The sequence below is a fragment of the Brassica oleracea genome, chromosome C8 (genome assembly GCF_000695525.1).
Source record: "Brassica oleracea var. oleracea cultivar TO1000 chromosome C8, BOL, whole genome shotgun sequence".
NCBI lineage: Eukaryota > Viridiplantae > Streptophyta > Magnoliopsida > Brassicales > Brassicaceae > Brassica > Brassica oleracea.
Window position 1 is genome coordinate 22297769 of NC_027755.1, and position 20873 is coordinate 22318641.

Sequence of the window (20873 nt, forward strand, 5' to 3'; positions counted from 1 at the left end):
CAACACAAAGGAATCCGGGTTCTTGGTCTCCATGAGGAACAGAATATGTGGACATATGGATTTACACATGTCCTTGATAGGCTGGACTGTGTCGGGGTTCCCCAGCCCGCAACAGTTCCAGCTTACAACAACTAAGGAAGATCCGGAGCCAGGTGGTGTAAATCCACCTGTTCCCTGAGGTTATCCTGAGTTCTTCTGTTTCGTCGCGATCTCGATGGAGTCTGTTGTTGATGTGCCCGCCTTTCATCTTCCTGAGATGAGTGGTTGCGAGATTCCCCTCTTCTTGGCTGTTCTACTTCTTGGTCCACCGGCACGTTATTCTGCGAAGATGTGTCAGTTGGGCGTCGGCCGTGTCTTAGTCTTGATCCATTAGCTGGGGTAGACAGTTGATTATCCTCAGCATGTTGGCGAGTAGCTGGCGAGCGTTGCATCAAAGCTAAGTTGTGCTTCCTGAGATTTGTCCCCATGAGGCCTCTAGAGGCTCCACTGTTTTTCTTTGTGCGAGGCGGACGCGCTGACCTTAAGGTTACATTTTCAGATGGAACCATTGATGTTGATTCTCGTTCAGCACCATTTGAAAAAGAGATTTCCTGGCCCGTCGATCTGTAGATTCCTCCCTCCGGTTGGAAACAGATGAGTTGTTGTGCAGGTGACTGAGTCGTTGCAGACACAATGATACGTGCTGCTGTCTCTTCCATAATCCCTTGTGCGTTCGTTTCTAAGACTCGTTGTATACGCGCTTCTCTTTCAACAGGGTCCGGATGATAAACATACTGATGGGATGCTTCTATAAGCTCCTCCATAACCTCTTCCGCCGTCGGGATCGATCGAGGTGGGGGGAGCTCTTTATTTTATTTCATTGATCAAATGGCCTTTATATAATAGGCAAAGCATACAAAAGGTTGGAATACAAAAGACTAGTCAAACATAGAAATTAGCAACTTATAAAAACAAGGAAGACTTGACCAAAGACCTTGAATTGACCAAAAATCATAAATGTCTTGACTTGACCGAAATTGAAAGATTGTGGTCGCCAAACTCTTTGGCTGATCTCGTGCTTCCACATGGTCGACAGTCTCTGAATTGCCGTCAGATTGATATATTATACGACCATCACTTATAATTTCTTGTTGGGCCTTTCTTTCTTTAAGCGGATACATGTTCATAAACACATTTGCAATATACTTCAAGCTCATCTCGATTAATCGCAAACCCATAAGCCAAAACATCTTGATTTGTTTCTGCTGCTGATTCGTGGCGCATCAACATGGGTCCTTATAGGGTAAGCCGAGACCTGAGCATCCACTATATGGTCGCCGGGTAGTACCTTCTGTCCAAGGAAGGGATGCTTGGGACCATCGGCTCAATGGGCTCGGGGGGAGGGGCTCGGAAAGGGCAATCCTGAGCTAGGTGAGACAGACGGTAGCAGATCAAGCAATGGTTCTTAAGGCCTTCGTATTCGAAAGTCACCAGGCTTTCTTCCCCTGAGTTGTAGTCTACGATAAAATCCACGATAAGTGGGCTGAGACCATCCATCAGCACTCGCATCCTTGCTGACGTCTTTGTGATCTCATAGTGATCTAAAGTGCCCAGTTCGTAGCCAATGTTGTAGATCATTTGTTGATGCCAGAAGTGTAGGGGCAGACCTTGTAGTTTAATCCAAAAGGGGATCTCAGATGGGAAGGAGTTGGAAATAACAAGTTCCCACTTTTGTAGGATGAGAATCCAGTTATTATGGTGGTAAGGACGATTGGCAAGGACTTCTTTGAGATCCTTCTCCGAGCTGAGGCGAAACTGGAAGCAGGAATGTCCAAGATCCGCTCCTGTGATTGGTCCTTCGAGATTCCACCGACGGGGAAGACCAGAGACGACATAACTCACACTCTGCGCCTGAGGATTGGTGAGACGTCCAATGATTGTGAGTGAGTTCGCTTGTATGAGGGCAGATGTATCGATTTCTGGAGCTCGAATGCGCTTTCGTTCCGGCGGTGCGTGGAGGAGACCTTTCCCTTTCTCTGCAGCTGTCAGACGGCGAGACATCGTAGGATACTTGATGTTGGGATATGAGAAGGTATTTGTAGAGGGCAGTACTTGAATAAATACTCCGGAGCAGCAACGGAAGCAGACCCGTGGTAACCTAGACAATTGACGATGCAGAGCTTGACCAGGTGAGCAGGTGAGCCTAGAGGAGTACGACAGTCGACTCTAGGTTCTTAGGGTTTCAAGGAAGCTTCGACAGGGCCACCGGACTACCAAGCTTGTGACCTAGCGACTGCTGTGAGGGTATGTAGTGGTTGTCCAAACGACCAGCGACGGCCATTTTGCCGTTGGAAAACAGTTCCCGCCGGGAAGGCGGTTTTGAGATTCAAAAAGATTAGCCAAATAAGAAGTAACGCGGGTCCTACGTATCCCAAAGACAACCTTTTCTGCAGCTTTGCTTTTTACAACTTTTATTTTATTTTCTTTAGTGCATATGATAGTTTTGTATCCTAATACTCATCTAAAAGATAAGAGTAGGTTATTATGCGAGATTACGGAATTGGCAGTGGTTGGTATAGTCTTTTCTTACCACCTAAGGCAGCCTAAATACTCATCAATAAGTGTTTATTTGGACCGATGTATAGCGTTCAGAAAACATAAACATAAGATGGTTTTAACCTATCAAAATTTTGTATTCTTTTTTTTTTGTAATAACAAGGTTGACAATTGTTAGAGTTGGTCCAGAAAAAACTAAACAATAAAATACTTGACTTATCTAAATAATTTATATATATGACTTGTCCAAGTGTAAGAATGAAAATTTTATCTCAGAAATTAATCCTGTGGGTGTTATTAAAAAATTTTAATAATTTTTATACTCCCTCTGTTTTTTAATATAAATCGTTTTAGAATTGTGCACGTAGATTAAGAAAATCATTATTTTTTTATATTTTCTAAACAAAAACATCATTAATTATTTACCTAACCACAAATTAGTCAATAATAAAATAGAATATATATTATCATTGGTCATATAACATTAAGTGTTACTAAATTTCACATAGAAAATCGAAAACGTCGTAATTTGAAACATAAAAAATTTTAAAAACAACTTATATTAAAAAACAGACAAAGTATACTTTATAGAACTTTGTTTGGCTTTTTGTTTTTTTTTTTTTCATTTTACGGTGAAAAAAATATAGCAACGGGCAAACCGGGAAACCGCATCGTCGGTTTAAGAAAATGTGAAGAGAGAAGTGGGGGGTTCCCGTAAAAGAATCTTGAAAGGGTAAGAAAGTAATTACGATCCCTTTCAGTTCCTAACAGACAGATTCTGGAAAGCAAAAGGCAACAAACAAAACACAAAGGGGAGAAAAAAAAACACCAAACCACCTTTTTTTTTTTTTCATTCGTTCCTTTCTTCTTCTTCGCGACTTCTGTCGGGGGCAAAAAAAAAAATCGCCTCTCCGTAACCGCATTCTCAGAAGACCTAATGACTGACCCAGAGGTAAAAAAATCCAATCTTTAAACCCTAACTCTCCGCCGAATTGAAAAAAAAAAAAAAAAAAATTAGCTGCTTTCTCTGTTTCTCTTAGGTTCCGTTTCTCTTTGACGAAGGGATTATTATTTGTCTCTGATATTCGTTTGTGGATTCGTATGTTTTGATCTGAATCAGTGTTTTCGGATGTGGGTTTTGTCTGAGTTGTTTGCAATTTGAATTGGTTCATTTTCCCTTTTTAGCAGAGATTAACCGCATTGAAGAAGGCTTACGCGGATACGATACTGAACACGGCCAAGGAAGCGGCGGCACGTGTGATGGTTTCAGAGAGGAGAGCTCGTGGGTATCAGCAGGAGCTTGTGGCGGTTAGAGACGAGGCTCTCCGTACGTGTCTTAGGCTTAAGCAGATGTATGATTCCAAGGTAATAGTTACAATGCTGATTCTTAAAATTTTATTATTCTCAACTGTTTCAATTAATTGATGATCAAGCTTTTGAGCTTTATTTACATCTTAGATAGTGTTTTGTTCTGTTTTGCTGCATTGAAAGTGTCATTGAGAATGGTTCTTGTGGAATGGTTAGTCTTATGTACTTAATTGATTTTGTATTTTCTTACCCATTGTTATAACTTTACAAGGATATCATATCTGATTTAAATAGAATTCACACTCTCCATAAAATCTATATACTAGTTCATGATGCCATTCCTTTAATTTATTGGTAGTCCATGAAGCGTTATGGTCACAGTTATGATGTGATGATTATTATACAGGTCAAAGAGGCAGAGATGATGTCTTTAAGCAAGCAGCAAAAGATTGAAGAACTTGAAGCTCAACTTGGAGAAGCTGAAGATATAGTGGGCGAGCTAAGGATGGAGCTGCGGGAGTCTCGTTACCAGCTCGAGAAATTGACAAGTATTCGTCAAAGCAACGAGGAGGAAAACAAGCCAATAAATGAAGTGGTTTCTTTAGCGTGTGAGGACTCTAGTAACCACGAGAGAACAGTAGTGGCTAGTGGGATCATCAAACCACATTCGAGTGACAGAGATATGAGTATCAACAGGTGTTCTTATAAAGAGAATAAAGATCCTTGCCACCATACTCTTCCTTCCATACTAACTAGACGCAGAGAAGCTGAAGCGTTAGAAAAAGGAGATTTTCCTAATGTGGAAGAGAAGGAGCTACTGACTACATCTTTGTCGCCTTCAGAGAAAGAGTATGTCCAGTTCACAGTCAGGAGAAAGCGTAAGAAGGATGCAAGAAGCGGCAGCATTAGCCCTGAAGGGGGAAGCTCCTCATCGCAAGAAGACGAGAGCAGAAACAGAAGACAAAAGACTGGAGAGAAAGACAATGTGTACTTGGACTCCTTCAACACTGAATCATCATCTCGTGATACTCGTCGTGTTGCTCAGGTCGCTCGTCAGGTTAGTAAATCTAAACCTAATGTTTGTTTCTTCTAGCTGCGACAGCAATGTTTTGACCATCTATGTGTTTGGTTCTTTGTTGGCGGCGCAGCTTTTACCATTCACAGAGAAGAAAACGTCGCAGGAGAACCAAAGTGATGATGTTTCTTGAGTCGCAAGTAATCTTGGAAGGTCCTATTCTATCATCAGTTGCATTTGATCTCTCTGAATGGTTGATTAGAGAAGTTAGCTGAAGTAGTAAGATTGTTAACATCAATACACATTGTCAGCTTATAGACTAATGGAAAAGGCTAATTTTGAGTCGTTGATTTAGATTCCTCTAAGCATTCGTTTTGCTCGGTTGCTTGGGGAGAACTTGAAGAAGCTTCCTCGATAAAGGAAACATACTAATGTTACAATAATGTGTAACCTTCCGGCCAAGCTTTCACAAGATGGTTGATGATTAGTAAAAAAATAAAATAAAGAATCAAAAGAATTCATTTTTGTTCACGAACACAAGGTTTGATCACAGAAACACGCTTTAGAGTATGAAATGTTTGTGTATATCAACACAACAGGGCTAAATACAGTTTTTTTTTTTTTGGTAATATAGGGTCAAAAGATAACAAATATGTTGGATTGTAAATGTGGGATCAAAGTAAAAAAAGATGTGAAACTAAATACGTCTTTTGGAAATAAATAAATATATGGTAAAAAAGAAAATAAAATGTGAAACCAAATAAATCTGTCATAAATAAATAAATTTTCGAGCAAAATGTTTTTGGGATAAAATTTTCAAAAAAAAAAAAATATTAGAGTTAAACATGTGCACTTGCACAGGTATATTTTTATCTTTAAAAGGAATATTTAAAATATAAATCATAGTTGTAAAGATATATGTTATATATTAATTTCAGTTTTTGTATACAATATTATTTTGAAAATTTTATATTTGAGTGATGGAATTTTTAATATTAATTTAATATTCTAAATTCATTCCAAAATTAATACCCAAAACACACATAAAATCTGTTAGGATTTAGATAGAAATTTTTTCTTAATCTTTTAGTTCCATATTAATCTTATTTACATTAATCCCAAAATTAATAATATATTTAGGTTAATTTGTTAAGTTATTAATTAAATGGTCCAACTATGACTCTTATATAGTAATTTTTTAGAGTAACTCTGACACGCCCTAAATAAAGAAAGGATCACTCAGCCGGATTTGGATATGAACTCAGACGGTTTGAATGAGAACTAATGGATTGAATGGTGACACAAGAGGGGCGGAGAGTCTCTTGATACTACCGAAAGTCGATTGTTGCTTGATATGACACACAAGTCCAACAAAAGAAGAAATGGTGGATCGAAGGGTCGCACAGCAGATGCGGAAGGCTGCTGATATTCTCAACTCAATGTCCTACGATATGACGCACCTAGACGACAAAGAGGATGATTCCCTGGATATGACACACCAGGATGAATCGGTTTGATCCCTTGGATATGACGCACCAAGACGGATCGATAGGATCAATGGATATTACACACCATTGAAAGAAAAGTGAGAATCACTCTCAAGGTTCCAAAAATAATAATCAAAGCTTAATTTATTTTATTGATCAAATGACCTTTATATAATAGGCAAAACATACAAAAAGTTGGAATATAAAAGACTAGTCAAACATAGAAATTAATAACTTATAAAAACAAGGAAGACTTGACCAAAGACTTTGATTTGACCAAAATCATAAATGTCTTGACTTGACCAAAAGTGAAGGATTGTAGTCGTAAAACTCTTCGGCTGGTCTCGTGCTTCCACATGGTCGACGCCGTCGACTAGACGGTCTCTGAATTGCCTTCAGATTGATATATTATACGACCATCACTTATAATTTCTTGTTGAACCTTTCTTTCTTTGGGCTGAAACATGTTCATAAACACATTTGCAATATACTTCAAGCCCATTTCGTTTAATCGTAAACCCATAAGCCAAACCTTTTTGATTTGTTTCTGTTGCTGATTCGGAACGTATCAAACTCTATTTTAATAGATCAGATGTGATAAAAAGAAACAAATTTGTGGAGTCAATATGTGGTTAAATGAAACAAATCTATGAAAAAAAAAGAAAAATATGTCTATAAAAAATAAGTCAATATGTGATTAAAAGAAAGAAATATTTGGGACACTAAATACATTATATTTTTAAAAAAAATTGTCACCTATATATTCTATAACTTTTCATAGTCTCTTCATTCAAAGATCTATCAGTATTCTATTCAATATACTAGTAACAAAAATTAATAGAGAAAAAACAAAGATGGCTAAAGCGACTTCTTCACTTGTTGTCCCCATCATCTTCCTTGTGATGTTTCTTTCAGGTATACATTTATCTAAAGTTTTATTCAAAAAAATATATTCAACATTTTCTATCAAAAAAGTTACTTTATTTTCAGTTCAAATCGTTGGTACATACTTCAAATGTTGTAGATTTTTAATTTATTGTTATATTTGCCTTAACTATATTTACTATTTATGGTTTACTCATAGAAATATTCGAAAATGATTTACTGTATTTTTTCTTCATTAGCTGATATATGATCTTTATGTTATAGTTCCGGGTTTTGATATCTCTCAAGTCTGAACAACTTATCAAGCAAAAAAAAAGTCTGAACAAATTTTATTTACTTAAAGTTAAAACCGACCTTGCATGATATAGCTTCGCAGAATATGGGGGGGCGATCATGTGTGGCGGTTATTGGAGTCAATTGCGTGAATTGCAAAATCAAGTGCTACAACAATTATGGAAATCTTGCAACTGCCTACTGTGATCGCTCGGGAGGTAGTCCTGAATACTATAGATGTCAATGTACCTTTCCTTGTGGGCCTCCAAAGCATTTGAACCAAAAGAAAGTATTTTAAAATGATATCTTCTTCAAAATGTATAAGCATGAATCATAGGTTAAAATATCACAATTTATAGTTGCTACGATTGTCATTATATAATAATTTTATTTCAGATTGGACCCAAAGCTAAAATTAGTTGTACTTGGATGTTATTGTGGGTGGTTTATTCAATCTGAAATTTAAAGTAATTTTATAAAATAATCGATCATCTATTATTTAAACATAAAATTTACAATGCTCTTTCAAATCCTGTTTTATTCGACTTGTAATTTAAAATATACAAGATTCCCATCCACGCAAAGATTGAAAATATTTTTTAACAAAATCAATATTATTAATTCAGGATCACTGCTAACTATCGCCCATGTTACTACTTGGCATATTACTTCTTTTGTCATTGGACTTACACAAAGTTTATAAAGCAAATTCAAAAGTTATATAACTGTAACCACCTTTAGTTATCAATACGTAACCTCTATCCAAAATTATCGGTCCCATTTCTTTCTAATACAATTGGGTTACATCTGCTCCTTTTCTCAATATTCAGCCCATATTATTTATTTATGCTATTCAATAATTCCAACCTGTTTTTAGAATTTCTAAGTTTAACAGGTTTGCATAATGTAACTGTTTATAAGGTTTTTAAAAATAATGTTTTATAAATCATTATATATGAAATCAAATCATGAAAATTTAACGAAAAACATATAATTATGTTTATTTAATTACTATGTGATTACTAACAAAATTGTAACTATACTTTATTATTTTTTAAAAAAAAATTAATAACCTTTTAGGAATAAAATTCAAAATTAATGTGTGAAATGCCTATAGCACAAGTATATAGTTATGCAACATCACAAATTCATTATAATTATCAAAACACCTTATTAATAATAGAAAAAATATTATACACAAATATGATTATAAAGAAAAACACAAATATAATTAAAAAAACATAAATATAAAAATTAAATTTCTATAAAAAAATTGAAACAAAAATATACCCGGAATCTAGTTATAGTTTAAAAGAGAAAGGAAACTGAAATAAAATTTAGGGGAAAAAGTTAATACAACTAAACTCAATACACTTAGTTGAAGATATAAAAAAAATTGATAGCTTACATAAAAGATGATATGGACCCACTTTTATTTTATTTGATTTCCCTGAGTTCTTGTAGCGGAGTCCTCGCTAAAATCAAGAGTAGTTGGTAAGAATGCATCCAAAAGCCCATATAATTTGTCATATATCTTTGTTTTTTAAATATTTTTTATGACTGTAATACCCTTATCTCTATTTCTCTCCCTTTTCCCTTTTATGTGTTCTAATCTCTTTATCTCTCATATAGATTCTTCAAATCATCTTCTAATTCAACACAAATCTTTATTTTTTTATTATGATTTTTTTGACATCCATAATGCTAATCTTATTATCTCACCCCAATTCTAATGTTTTTAATTTCGACTCACAATCAACTTTTAGATAATATATACGTTAGTAGGTATTTTATTACTTACCTGTTATTATTTAGATTTTAATGGATTCTTAATCGATACAAGAAGTGTTAGCTGTTACAAATAGTTTTGGGGCTATTTGATAGATAACTAATTAATTGTTAATAGTTTCATTAACTGATATATGATTTGTTAGTCGATACATTTGTTTGATACATAGATTGTTAGATGATACTGAAATTATTAGCTGATATGTTAGTTGATATGTAGATTGTTACCTGCTATGTAAATATTTAGCTGATAAATCTAGAGTTACTTGTTTTCGATAAAGCATGAGGGTATTTTCGTCCGCACAGTGTCAAAAAGTTACTCCTTTTTGGGTTATCCATAATTATGGGCATTCAGCTAATTTGGACCTTAATTGGGTATATTCCACACATCCACTCTAAAATCAATTGTGTAGAGAACTACATCTTAATAAACACTCAATATTCTCCTGAACATCTTTTTATTCGGTCCTTTGTTGGCGCAGCTTTTACCATTCAGAGAAGAAAATGTTGCAGTTGATGGGATTTCTTTTGCTTGGGGATAATTCGAAGAAGCTTCTTCAGTAGGTACCTCGGTCCTGATCTATAAAACAAACATTTTGTCGTGACGGACCATATGCATTCCTAGACCAGATGTTCTACTAGAACCAGACCGGATGCCTGTGCTGGAGGCCTGACGCTCAACTAGAGCCAGACGTCCGTTACCAGATGTTCAACCCCTCGCTTAGTATGATATTGTCCATTTTGGACCTAAACCCTCACGGATTTATTCTTGGGTCGCTACCTCCAAAAGGCATCATACTAAGTGGGACTGGATCAACTATATATATTAAACTTTATTATGTCTAATATCCGATGTGGGACTTGGATTGCTTTTTTATTTATTCTGACAATCCTCCCCTCAAACCAAGGACCACGGAAATTTGGCTCTGATACCAATCTGTGTGACAGACCATATGCACTCCTGGGCCAAATGCTCAACTAGAGCCAGACCGGATGCCCGTGCTGGAGGCCAGACGCTCAACTAGAGCCAGACATCCGTCACCAGATGTCCTACCCTTCGCTTAGTATGATATTGTCCGCTTTGGTTCTAAGCCCTCACGGATTTATTCTTGGGTCGTTACTCCCAAAAGGCCTCATACTAAGTGGTATTGAACCAACTATATATATATTAGACTTTATTATGTCTAATATCCGATGTGGAATTTAGATTGCTTTTTTTTATTTATTCTGACACATTTAACCTTGCAACGAAGCTTTCAAAAGATTTTTGACTATTAGAAAAAAATAGAAGAAAAAAGCAAATCAAAAGAAGTCCCTATTATTCACGAATACAATGTTTGACCACAGAAACACGTTTTAGAGTATGAAATGTTTGTGTATATAAACACAACAGAGAAAACTAGAAACAACCACAAACACAAACTTGAAATCAGTTTTCACTTTGATAACATACAAAAACCAATTCGTTTCTGATTTAAAGCTTTTCAAAAAGGATATTATTCATAATGAACGGAGCATCATCGTAGGCTGACCAGTGAGACAATAGCGGCACCGCCGTCGTCAGAAGTGGTGGAGGTGGAACTGCGTCGAACTCAAACACGGCTAAGTACAAGGAGAAATTTGGACATGGACTAGACAAGACAAAAGATGTGGCTTCTTCGGGTTTTAAGAAGCTCAAGACTGGCTCTGCCGTTGGTTTTCGTTGGGTCAAAGACAAGTATCACAAAACAACAAACAAACACTAAACACTTTCAGTCTCCTTGTATATTTTAAAACTATTCACTTGGTTTTCTTCTGATCAAAATATTTTGTTTTAGCTTGTTTGATTTGAAAGTTTTGAGTTATGTGGTAGATTGTATGAAGTTTCCAAGGATTTGTTATATTCACTTTTTGATTAAATTGATATTTTTGTTTGTTCTTATTAGATGATATATACATCATTGGTTTATTATTGTTTATGATTAAACCACCTGGTCAAGTTTCCTTTTGGTAACCAGTGTATTTAAAGAATCATTATAACAAACTTTACGGTTAATTGAATCAAATTCATTTTGTTCAATATGGTATCAGAGTGATTTCTCGATCTTGATTCATCTCTCATCATGAGTCTCTCGGTCTCTTAGTTGTTGCTGCGATTGATCGAAGATTTGCTTGTTTTCGAGCTGGAGATCGTCTTCTTCGTTCACCTTTTCTTCGCGTTTCTTCTTTCTGTTGCTTGAATTTCGATCGATTCTCGATTTCTGTTTCGTTTCATCGTCTTTCTCCGAACAATCAACATCAAAAGCATAAAGAAACAGAATGAACAATAAACTCATAATAAGAAGAAGATGACTCCTAACGGCAAAGACTCTTTCTCCATCCGAAGGTTTCCTTATTCATTTACTTCTGATCCAACGTCTTCTGCCACGTCATCCTTACTCTGTTCCGCAACTCTGTTATTCTTCCTCCTCACGTACACTTTATGATACCTATCAATACCTCGCCCATCGAAACCAAGCTTGCCCTCAAGCTTGTATGATGGAAAACATGCTACAAACTCCCGCGAAGTTATCCAAGAATCATCCAAATCTGTCGAATCCCTCCAATGAACCAGAAGTTCAAACTCCCCCTTCATATTATAACGTTTTGCTAACACGTCTTCAGGATCCAACTCTCCAGCCACTTCTCCCAAACAAACCGGTGGTAGTTGTTGTACTTGCGTATGCACTCCCAATGCCTTCTTAATTTGTGAAATGTGAAAGACGAAATGAATTTTCGATTCCACTGGCAACTCCAATCTGTAAGCTGCTTTACCAATCCGTTCGAGTACCTTATAAGGTCCGTAAAATTTAGCAGCTAACTTCTGACAGAATATCTTTGCCACTGAGTGTTGTCGATATGGACGCAACTTCAAATACACCATATCTCCCACCATTAACTCAGCGTTCCTCATATGCTTATCGGCTTGATCTTTCATCAACTCTTGCGCTCTAGTCAAACATTGCTTTACTACATTTAACGCTGCATCTCTCTGTTTTAATGACTCCTCCAAATCAAAATTGCTAGTAGACCCTTCTTCATATCTCAACAAAGCTGGTGGTTCTCGACCATACAACACTTGGAAAGGAGTAGAATGGATCGATGTATGATATGAGGTGTTGTACCAATATTAATCCCCACATAGAAACTGTGACCAAGTTCGCGGATGAGAGGAAACATAACAACGAAGATACGTCTCTAGGCAATGGCTTACAACTTCAGACTGCCCATCTGTTTGAGGATGAAAGGCTGTACTGAACTTCAACTGCGTCCCTGCGAGTTTAAAACACTCTTTCCAGAATTGACTCAAGAAAATACGATTACGGTCAGATACAATGCTGCGAGGGTAACCGTGGAGACGCACTATCTCTGTTACAAATTTCCGTGCCACATCTGCTGCTGTAAATGGGTGTTTTAGGCCAAGAAAATGAGCTGATTTACTTAACCTGTCAACAACAACCAACACCACATTCACTCCATTTGACATCGGCAGACCCTCTATAAAATCCATGTTGATATCTTCCCAAATCTTCTCAGGAATAGGTAATGGTTGTAACAATCCCGCCGGTGATAATGTCGAGTGTTTATGAGTTTGACATACTGAACATTCCACCACATATTCCTTTATCTGCTTCCGTAAACCCTTCCAGGTAAATGAACGATGTACTCGTTGTAATGTCTTCAATACTCCTGAGTAACCACCAGATTTACTGTCATGACACTCATTTAGTATTATTGGAATAAACCGCGAATTTTTGGGTATGACATGCCGTTGTTTAGACCACAGCCTCCCCTCTATCACAGACAGCTTCGTAGATACCAACTCCTTGCTCAACAGCTTTTTTATAATAGACTGTATCGGTCCAGTCTCTGCTATCTCCTTGTATAAGTCTTCCCACTGTAACACGATTGGAACGGTTACTGCAAACAATGACGACGAGTGCATACAACGAGATAGACCATCAGCTGCTTTGTTTTCACACCCTGGTTTATAGAAAATCTCAAAATCAAAGCCAACAACCTTGTTAACCATCGCTGATACTCCATGTTTACTTCTTTCTGCTCCAACAAATATTTAATACTCCTCTGATTCATATGAACCTTAAACTTCCTTCCAAGCAAATAATGTTTCCACTTCCTCACTGCCATCACAACAGCCATCAACTCCCTTTCATAAGCCGGCTTAAGTCTTTCTCGTTCTGTTAATGCTTGACTAAAGAATGCTATCGGTTTCTTGTCTTGCATTAACACTGCTCCTACTCCAATTCCAGAAGCATCAGTCTCCACCACAAAGACTTTTGTAAAGTCTGGTAACGCTAAAACAGGGGCCGTTGTCATAGCCTTCTTCAATGCCTCAAATGAACCTTGAGATTCCGCAACCCACTCGAATTGATCTCGTTTCAGTAATGACGTTAACGGTCTCGCAATTATTCCATAATCTTCACAAATTTCCTATAATATCCTGTCAACCCCAAGAATCCTCTTAACTGTTTGACTGTTTTAGGAGTTGCCCAATTCCTCATAGCTTCAGTTTTCTGACCTTCTGTTCCCACACCCGCTTGAGAGATTATATGGCCCAAATACTCTACTTGCTTCACACCAAAAGAACACTTCTTACGATTCGTAAAAAGCTTCTGATCTCTCAAAACTTGTAACACCTTTTCCAAATGCTGAAAATGAAGCTCCACCGTCTTGCCATACACCAGAATATCGTCAAAAAAAAAACCAATACAAACTCTCTCAAGAATGGTTTGAAAATTTTATTCATGAGAGCTTGAAAAGTGGCAGGAGCATTGGTTAGCCCAAATGGCATAACCAAGAATTCGTAATGACCCTCCACCGTTCTGAAAGCTGTTTTCTCTATGTCTTCTTCACGCATCCTGATTTGGTGATATCCTGACCTCAAATCAAGTTTTGAAAATACCTTTGCGCCATTAAGTTCATCCAAAAGCTGGTCAATGACTGGTATTGGATATTTATTTGGGACCGTTGATCGATTTAGAGCCCTATAGTCCACACAAAAGCGACATCCTCCATCTTTCTTTTTGACTAATAGCACTGGACTTGAAAAGGGGCTTACGCTTGGTCTTATAATCCCAGAAGCTAACATCTCACTGACCATTTGTTCCATTACTTCTTTCCTTGCGTGAGGGTGTCTATATGGATGAACAGATACTGCTGATACTCCAGGAACCAAGGTAATAGAGTGTTCTTGTCCCCTGATAGGTGGTAAGCCTTCGGGCATTGCAAAAATATCTTCATATCTGTTCAACCATGTCTAGAGTTTTTCTTCAATTTCTAATTGGTACTGGTGATGTTGTTGCAGCTGTGAACAATTGTACTTCCCTACCAGTGTGTCCACCACTACAGTTAGGAGACAATGATTTGACAGAGAGAGGCATGGTATGCAACGTGGCTCTCTGCCCTTGATAGATAAATGTGAGTTCCTAATGCTTCCAGTCAACTTCACATCTGCCTAACGTTTCCAGCCATTGCACACCTAATATAACATCTACACTTCCCAGTTCTAAGGAGATAAAGTCGGATGTGAATGTTGTATTATTGAGAACGAATGGTACAGCTCGGCAAACTCCAAAGCCTTTGACAGTAACACCATTCCCTAACAACACATCCAAGCTACAAGCTGCAGAAATTTTCAAATGTAGCTTTTCCACAACAGAGGGTGAAATGAAGTTGTGGGATGCTCCACTATCGAGCATGACTAGTATCTCCTTCTGATTTATTCTCCCTCGCATCTTAGTAGTCTTCGGAGATTCAATCCCAAGAAAAGAGTTAAATGACAGAGTCATTAACTCTTGTTGTTTGCTGGTTTCGGCGAAATAGAACTGATCTTCTTCTTGATCCAACACTTCCATTTCTAATCCTTTAACCACTGTGATAATACGTAATTCCTTCAGCGGACAGTCATGTGTACGAGACCACAGCACTTTACACTTAAAGCACAACCTATCTCTTCTCAATGCATCCAACTCTGCGTCTGAGTATTGTTGTCTTGCTCTCTGAGTTTTCGGTTTTGATACAGCTACCTGCTTACTCCCACTCGCTTCCATCTGATTCTTATCATGAATCACAGTTGTTGTACTTGTAGATGGAGCTTTGTTATAATAGGAACTCTTAGTATGTTGCTTCTCTGTTACCTTCTTCGGTGCTGCACTGACCACTTCACATAACACACTCGTCTCCATCTTCAAAACCACCGCAATATAATTCTGAAGACCTTGCGGATCCTTCATCCTAATAACTTCTTTCATCTCTCTATTCAATCCCAAGTAGAAGATTCTCTCCAACAAGTGATCAGCCAAACCCGGAACTTGAGCTGATAAATCTTCGAACTCTGATACATAATCACTCACAGATCCTGTTTGTCTTTAGCAAAACGCAACATCATTTCTGTCTTTAAAATCATCCCAGCTAACAAAACCTCCTCGTTTCGTCACCCACGCAAACCATCTCTTCACTTGACCTTGTAGGCATAACGGTAATACATCAATCTTCTCTCTATCTTTGTATTGCCCCATCGTAAAATACTTCTCCACATCAACAATCCACTCATAGGCATTACTTCCATCAAAATTAGGTAGCTCAATCTTCTTCAACATTTTATCTCTACTCGCAATATTCATACTCACAAATCGATATCCTAGTGGAAAACCCCGGTTTCGTTCCAATGGAGTAGTACGCACCTGATCTTGATCTTGCGAGGAATCTGGTTGTGAAAATCGAGCTAGATGAGTTTCGACCTCTGCCGCTGGTTGTTTTCCCACCATCGTCATAAACGATCTGAAATCAGAGCTAATCGACGCCATAGATACTCGAAATTCAGATCTCATCGTCTCCATTGACGATTCGATTGAAGATAATCGAGTGTTGATCGCTTTGATCTCCTCCGTCTTCTCGTCGTTCGCCTCGTTCAACCTCGTAAAGCCTCCAATCGCAAAATTCAAATCCGCTCTCGCTTTTGCATCAAATTCATCATAGTCATCTTGAAATCGAGGCTGAACTAGAGTCGAACTCGTTGACATCGTCGCGTAACTTCGAACTTTTCACCGCACCACTGATAGAGTTTAGATACTCGAAACTTTAAGAACTCTTGTAAACTTCACTTGTAATTCCAATATAAATGAATACAGCTTTGAGTATGAAACAAACTAGACTCTCAAGGCGAATCCAGCTTGAATCATCGTTCTCATGGCGAACGAGAGAGATAGACTCATAGCGTCTAAACAATCAACATCAAAAGCATAAAGAAACAGAATGAACAACGAACTCATAATAAGAAGAAGATGACTCCTAACGGCAAAGACTCTTTCTCCATCCGAAGGGTTCCTTATTCATTTACTTCCGATCCAACGTCCTGTGCCACGTCATCCTTACTCTGTTCCGCAACTCTGTTATTCTTCCTCCTCACGTAAGCTTTATGATACATATCATCTTCACAGCTCCGATCACGCTGGACTCGTCTTGGTCTCCGATCGTCTCACATCTGGCTCGGAGTTCCATTCTTGGCGTCCTTCTGTTAGGATAACAAGCTCGGATTCATCGCGATGCTGGATCTTGGTCCCGTTGCAATGACCACATGGTTGATGAATTCCGTTTCTAAGCAGATAGGTCAGAGTCTTCTCTTTATGTCGACTGCTGAATCTATTTGGAAGAATATTCTATTTCGTTTTAAACAGGACGATGCGCCGAGAGTGTATGAGATTGAACAACAGCTCAGTCGCGTTTGCAGAAAGGTTCGATGGATGTCAGTGCATACTATACAGCTTTAGCCACGCTCTGGGAAGAGCACAAGAATTATGTTGACCTTCCAATGCGGCTGTTCTTTGGGAACGTTTACAACAACGCAATCGTGTGACTAAGTTCTTGATGGGGCTTAATGAAGCCTTTGAACCGACTCGTCGCCATATCCTTATGTTGAAACCAATCCCATCTATCGAAGATGTGTTCAATCTGGTGGCTCAGGATGAAAGACAGAAGTCTATCAAACCTATATCTACACCTACAAAACGCAGTTTTTTAGAGTTCTGGTCCTACTGACGCTCCTATGAATGATACTTTACTTGATCATTCTGCTTTTGCAACAGCTCATTCGCAATCCGGTTATCGTCCTAAACAGAGGCCTTTGTGCACCTACTGTAGCCAACTTGGACACATCGTTACCAAGTGTTTCAAGTTACATGGTTACCCTCCAGGACACATGAATAACAAGACCTCTGCACGAGGATCTGGTTTCACTCCACGAGGTCAACAGGGATATAACCAGCGACCAGCTCAAACCTCTCACCAGCCTCTTTCACAACAGTTTCAAAAGTCGAACGATGTTGCTCAGATAACTGCGAATGCTGTTAATCCTAATCCGGTCCAAATCCACAAGGATCCTACTCATCTTCAGCACCTCAATCATCCGCTGGTATCATCCCCTTTCCCTCTACTAGCCTTCGTTTTACACATAATATCCTTACTTTCCAACATCAATGCTTATCATCTCTTTCATCGACCCTACTATCTAATACCTGGATCATTGACAGTGGAGCTACTACACATGTATGCTCGGATCTGTCTCTCTTTAGTAGTACCTCGACTGTGTCTGGTGTTACAGTCTCTCTCCCTAATGGACTTAATGAAACTATCACTCATATAGGAACTGTGCATATTTCTTCTTCACTTGTCTTGCATAATGTGCTTCATGTTCCTTCTTTCCGATTCAACTTGATAAGTGTGTGTAGCTTGCTTCGTGATAGTAATCTTTCTGCTCACTTTTATCCTACATTCTGTGTGTTACAGGAGTCTTCTCGTGACTTGATGATTGGTAGAGCTACTCTCTGCACAACCTTTATGTTCTTGAGAATGTTGATTCATCTTCTTTAGCTTTCCGTGGATCCTTGCAAGTCGATGGTAACGCCTTGGACACATATCTACTTCCAAGTTAAAGATTCTCTCTGGTACTTTTCCTATCTCTCTCTGCAACTAGTTTACAAAAGTCTGCTCACTGTCCTGTATGTCCTTTAGCAAAACAAAAGAAATTGTCGTTTGTGTCTAATAATAAAATGTCGAGTTATCCATTTGATTTGATTCATTTAGATGTTTGGGGTTCTTTCTCTGTTGAATCTATTGAGGGTTACAAATATTTTTTAACAATAGTTGATGATTGTACAAGGGTTATTTGGGTTTACATGATGAAATACAAAAGTGATGTTTTGACAATTTTTCCTGCATTTCTCAAGTTTGTTTTAACTCAATATAATTCTACTGTAAAGGCTTAAGCAGATGTATGTTCGAAGGTAATAGTTACAATGTTGATTCTTAAAATTTTATTACTCTTAGTTGTTTTAATGAGTTGTTGCTTGTACTCACTTGTTTTAAGGAATGGCATCTGAGTTGTTGCTTTTATTTACATCTTTGATAGTGTTTTTTTGTTTTGTTTTGCTGCATTGAAAGTGTCATTGAGAATGGTTCTTGTGGAATGGTTAGTCTTATGTACTTAATTGATTTTGTATTTTCTTACCCATTGTTATAACTTTACAAGGATATCATATCTGATTTAAATAGATTCACACTCTCCATAAAATGTATATACTAGTTCATGATGCCATTCGTTTAATTCATTGCTAGTCCATGATGCGTTATGGTCACAGTTTTGATGTGATTATTATACAGGTCAAAGAGGCGGAGATGATGTCTTTAAGCAAACAGCAAAAGATTGAAGAACTTGAAGCTCAACTCGGAGAAGCTGAAGATATAGTAGGAGAACTAAGGATGGAGCTGCGAGAGTCTCGCTACCAGCTCGAGAAATTGACAAATAGTCGTCAAAGCAACGAGGAGGAAAACAAGCTCAGTGAAGTAGTTTCTTTAGCGTGTGAGGACTCTAGTAACCACGAGAGAACAGTAGTGGCTAGTGGGATCATCAAACCACATTCGAGTGACAGAGATATGAGTATCAACAGGTGTTCTTATAAAGAGAATAAAGATCCTTGCCACCATACTCTTCCTTCCATACTAACTAGACGCAGAGAAGCTGAAGCGTTAGAAAAAGGAGATTTTCCTAATGTGGAAGAGAAGGAGCTACTGACTACATCTTTGTCGCCTTCAGAGAAAGAGTATGTCCAGTTCACAGTCAGGAGAAAGCGTAAGAAGGATGCAAGAAGCGGCAGCATTAGCCCTGAAGGGGGAAGCTCCTCATCGCAAGAAGACGAGAGCAGAAACAGAAGACAAAAGACTGGAGAGAAAGACAATGTGTACTTGGACTCCTTCAACACTGAATCATCATCTCGTGATACTCGTCGTGTTGCTCAGGTCGCTCGTCAGGTTAGTAAATCTAAACCTAATGTTTGTTTCTTCTAGCTGCGACAGCAATGTTTTGACCATCTATGTGTTTGGTTCTTTGTTGGCGGCGCAGCTTTTACCATTTACAGAGAAGAAAATGTCGCAGGAGAACCAAAGTGATTATGTTTCTTGAGTCGCAAGTAATCTTGGAAGGTCCTATTCTATCATCAGTTGCATTTGAACTCTCTCTTGAGAGGAAAGAATGGTTGATTAGAGAAGTTAGATGAAGTAGTAAGATTGTTAACATCAATACACATTGTCAGCTTATAGACTAATGGAAAAGGCTAATTTTGAGTCGTTGATTTAGATTCCTTTAAGCATTCGTTTTGCTCGGTTGCTTGGGGAGAACTTGAAGAAGCTTCCTCAATAAACGAAACATACTAATGTTACAATAATGTGTACAGCTTTCACAAGATGGTTGATGATAAGTAAAAAAATAAAATAAAGAAGCAAATCAAAAGAATTCATTTTTGTTCACGAACACAAGGTTTGACCACAGAAACACGCTTTAGAGTATGAAATGTTTGTGTATATCAACACAACAGAGAAATTGTGTAGCTTTTGTGGCTAAATACAATTTTTTTTTTTTTTTGTAATATATGGTCAAAACATAACAAATATGTTGGATTGTAAATGTGGGGTCAAAGTAAACAAATATGTGAATGTAAATACGTCTTTTCGAAATAAATAAATATATGGTAAAAAAGAAAAAAATGTGAGAAACCAAATAAATCTGTCATAAATAAATTTTCGGTCAAAATGTTTTTAGGATAAAATTTTCAAAAGTAATAAATATTAGAGTTAAACATGCGCACTTGCACGGATATATTTTTATCTTTAAAAGTAATATATAAAATATAAAATAATTTATAAAGATATATCTTATATATTACTTTCAGTTTTGTATGTAATATTAGTTTGAAAATTTTATATTTAGTGATGGAATTTGTTTTGACGAAATTTTACTATTCATATATTATTATCCACTTGTTTTTTGTTTGGTTAAAAATATAACAGCATATTAAAAAGTTTAATTTTAAAAATTAGTTTTATAGGAATTATTATTCATTTTATCAGAAGTTTTGTTTGAAATTTTCTATTTTCGAAATGTTGATATATGACTAAATTAAATTTTTATTTTCAAAATGTTGATATATGACTAAATTAAATTAGTTAATACTATATTTTAAAACTATTGTTTTATTTAATAAATTATAATT

The 20873-nt window shown here is 37.3% G+C and overlaps 1 protein-coding gene across 2 annotated transcripts; it reads left to right on the top strand.

Annotated features, from left to right (window-relative positions):
- Window positions 1-3381: 3381 nt before the first annotated feature.
- On the top strand, window positions 3382-19911 carry LOC106308280. 2 transcript variants are annotated; one of them, XM_013745433.1, is made up of 5 exons: window positions 3382-3487; window positions 3724-3900; window positions 4250-4456; window positions 19192-19635; window positions 19727-19911. In XM_013745433.1, exons 1-5 carry the CDS (start codon window positions 3473-3475, stop codon window positions 19784-19786), a joined length of 903 nt encoding a protein of 300 aa, XP_013600887.1. In that variant the 5' UTR covers window positions 3382-3472; the 3' UTR covers window positions 19787-19911. The 2 variants fall into 2 exon arrangements, with proteins under 2 accessions (XP_013600887.1, XP_013600885.1); XM_013745431.1 differs by lacking the exons at window positions 19192-19635; window positions 19727-19911 and adding an exon at window positions 4992-5208 and having other exon boundaries at window positions 4250-4900.
- Window positions 19912-20873: the final 962 nt, after the last annotated feature.

Coding starts and splice junctions, on each gene's coding strand:
- LOC106308280 (XM_013745433.1), top strand. Junction 4,457..19,191: donor TGGTTTCTTTAGCGTGTGAG/GACTCTAGTAAC, acceptor TTAGCGTGTGAG/GACTCTAGTAACCACGAGAG. Junction 19,636..19,726: donor TTGCTCAGGTCGCTCGTCAG/GTTAGTAAATCT, acceptor TTGGCGGCGCAG/CTTTTACCATTTACAGAGAA.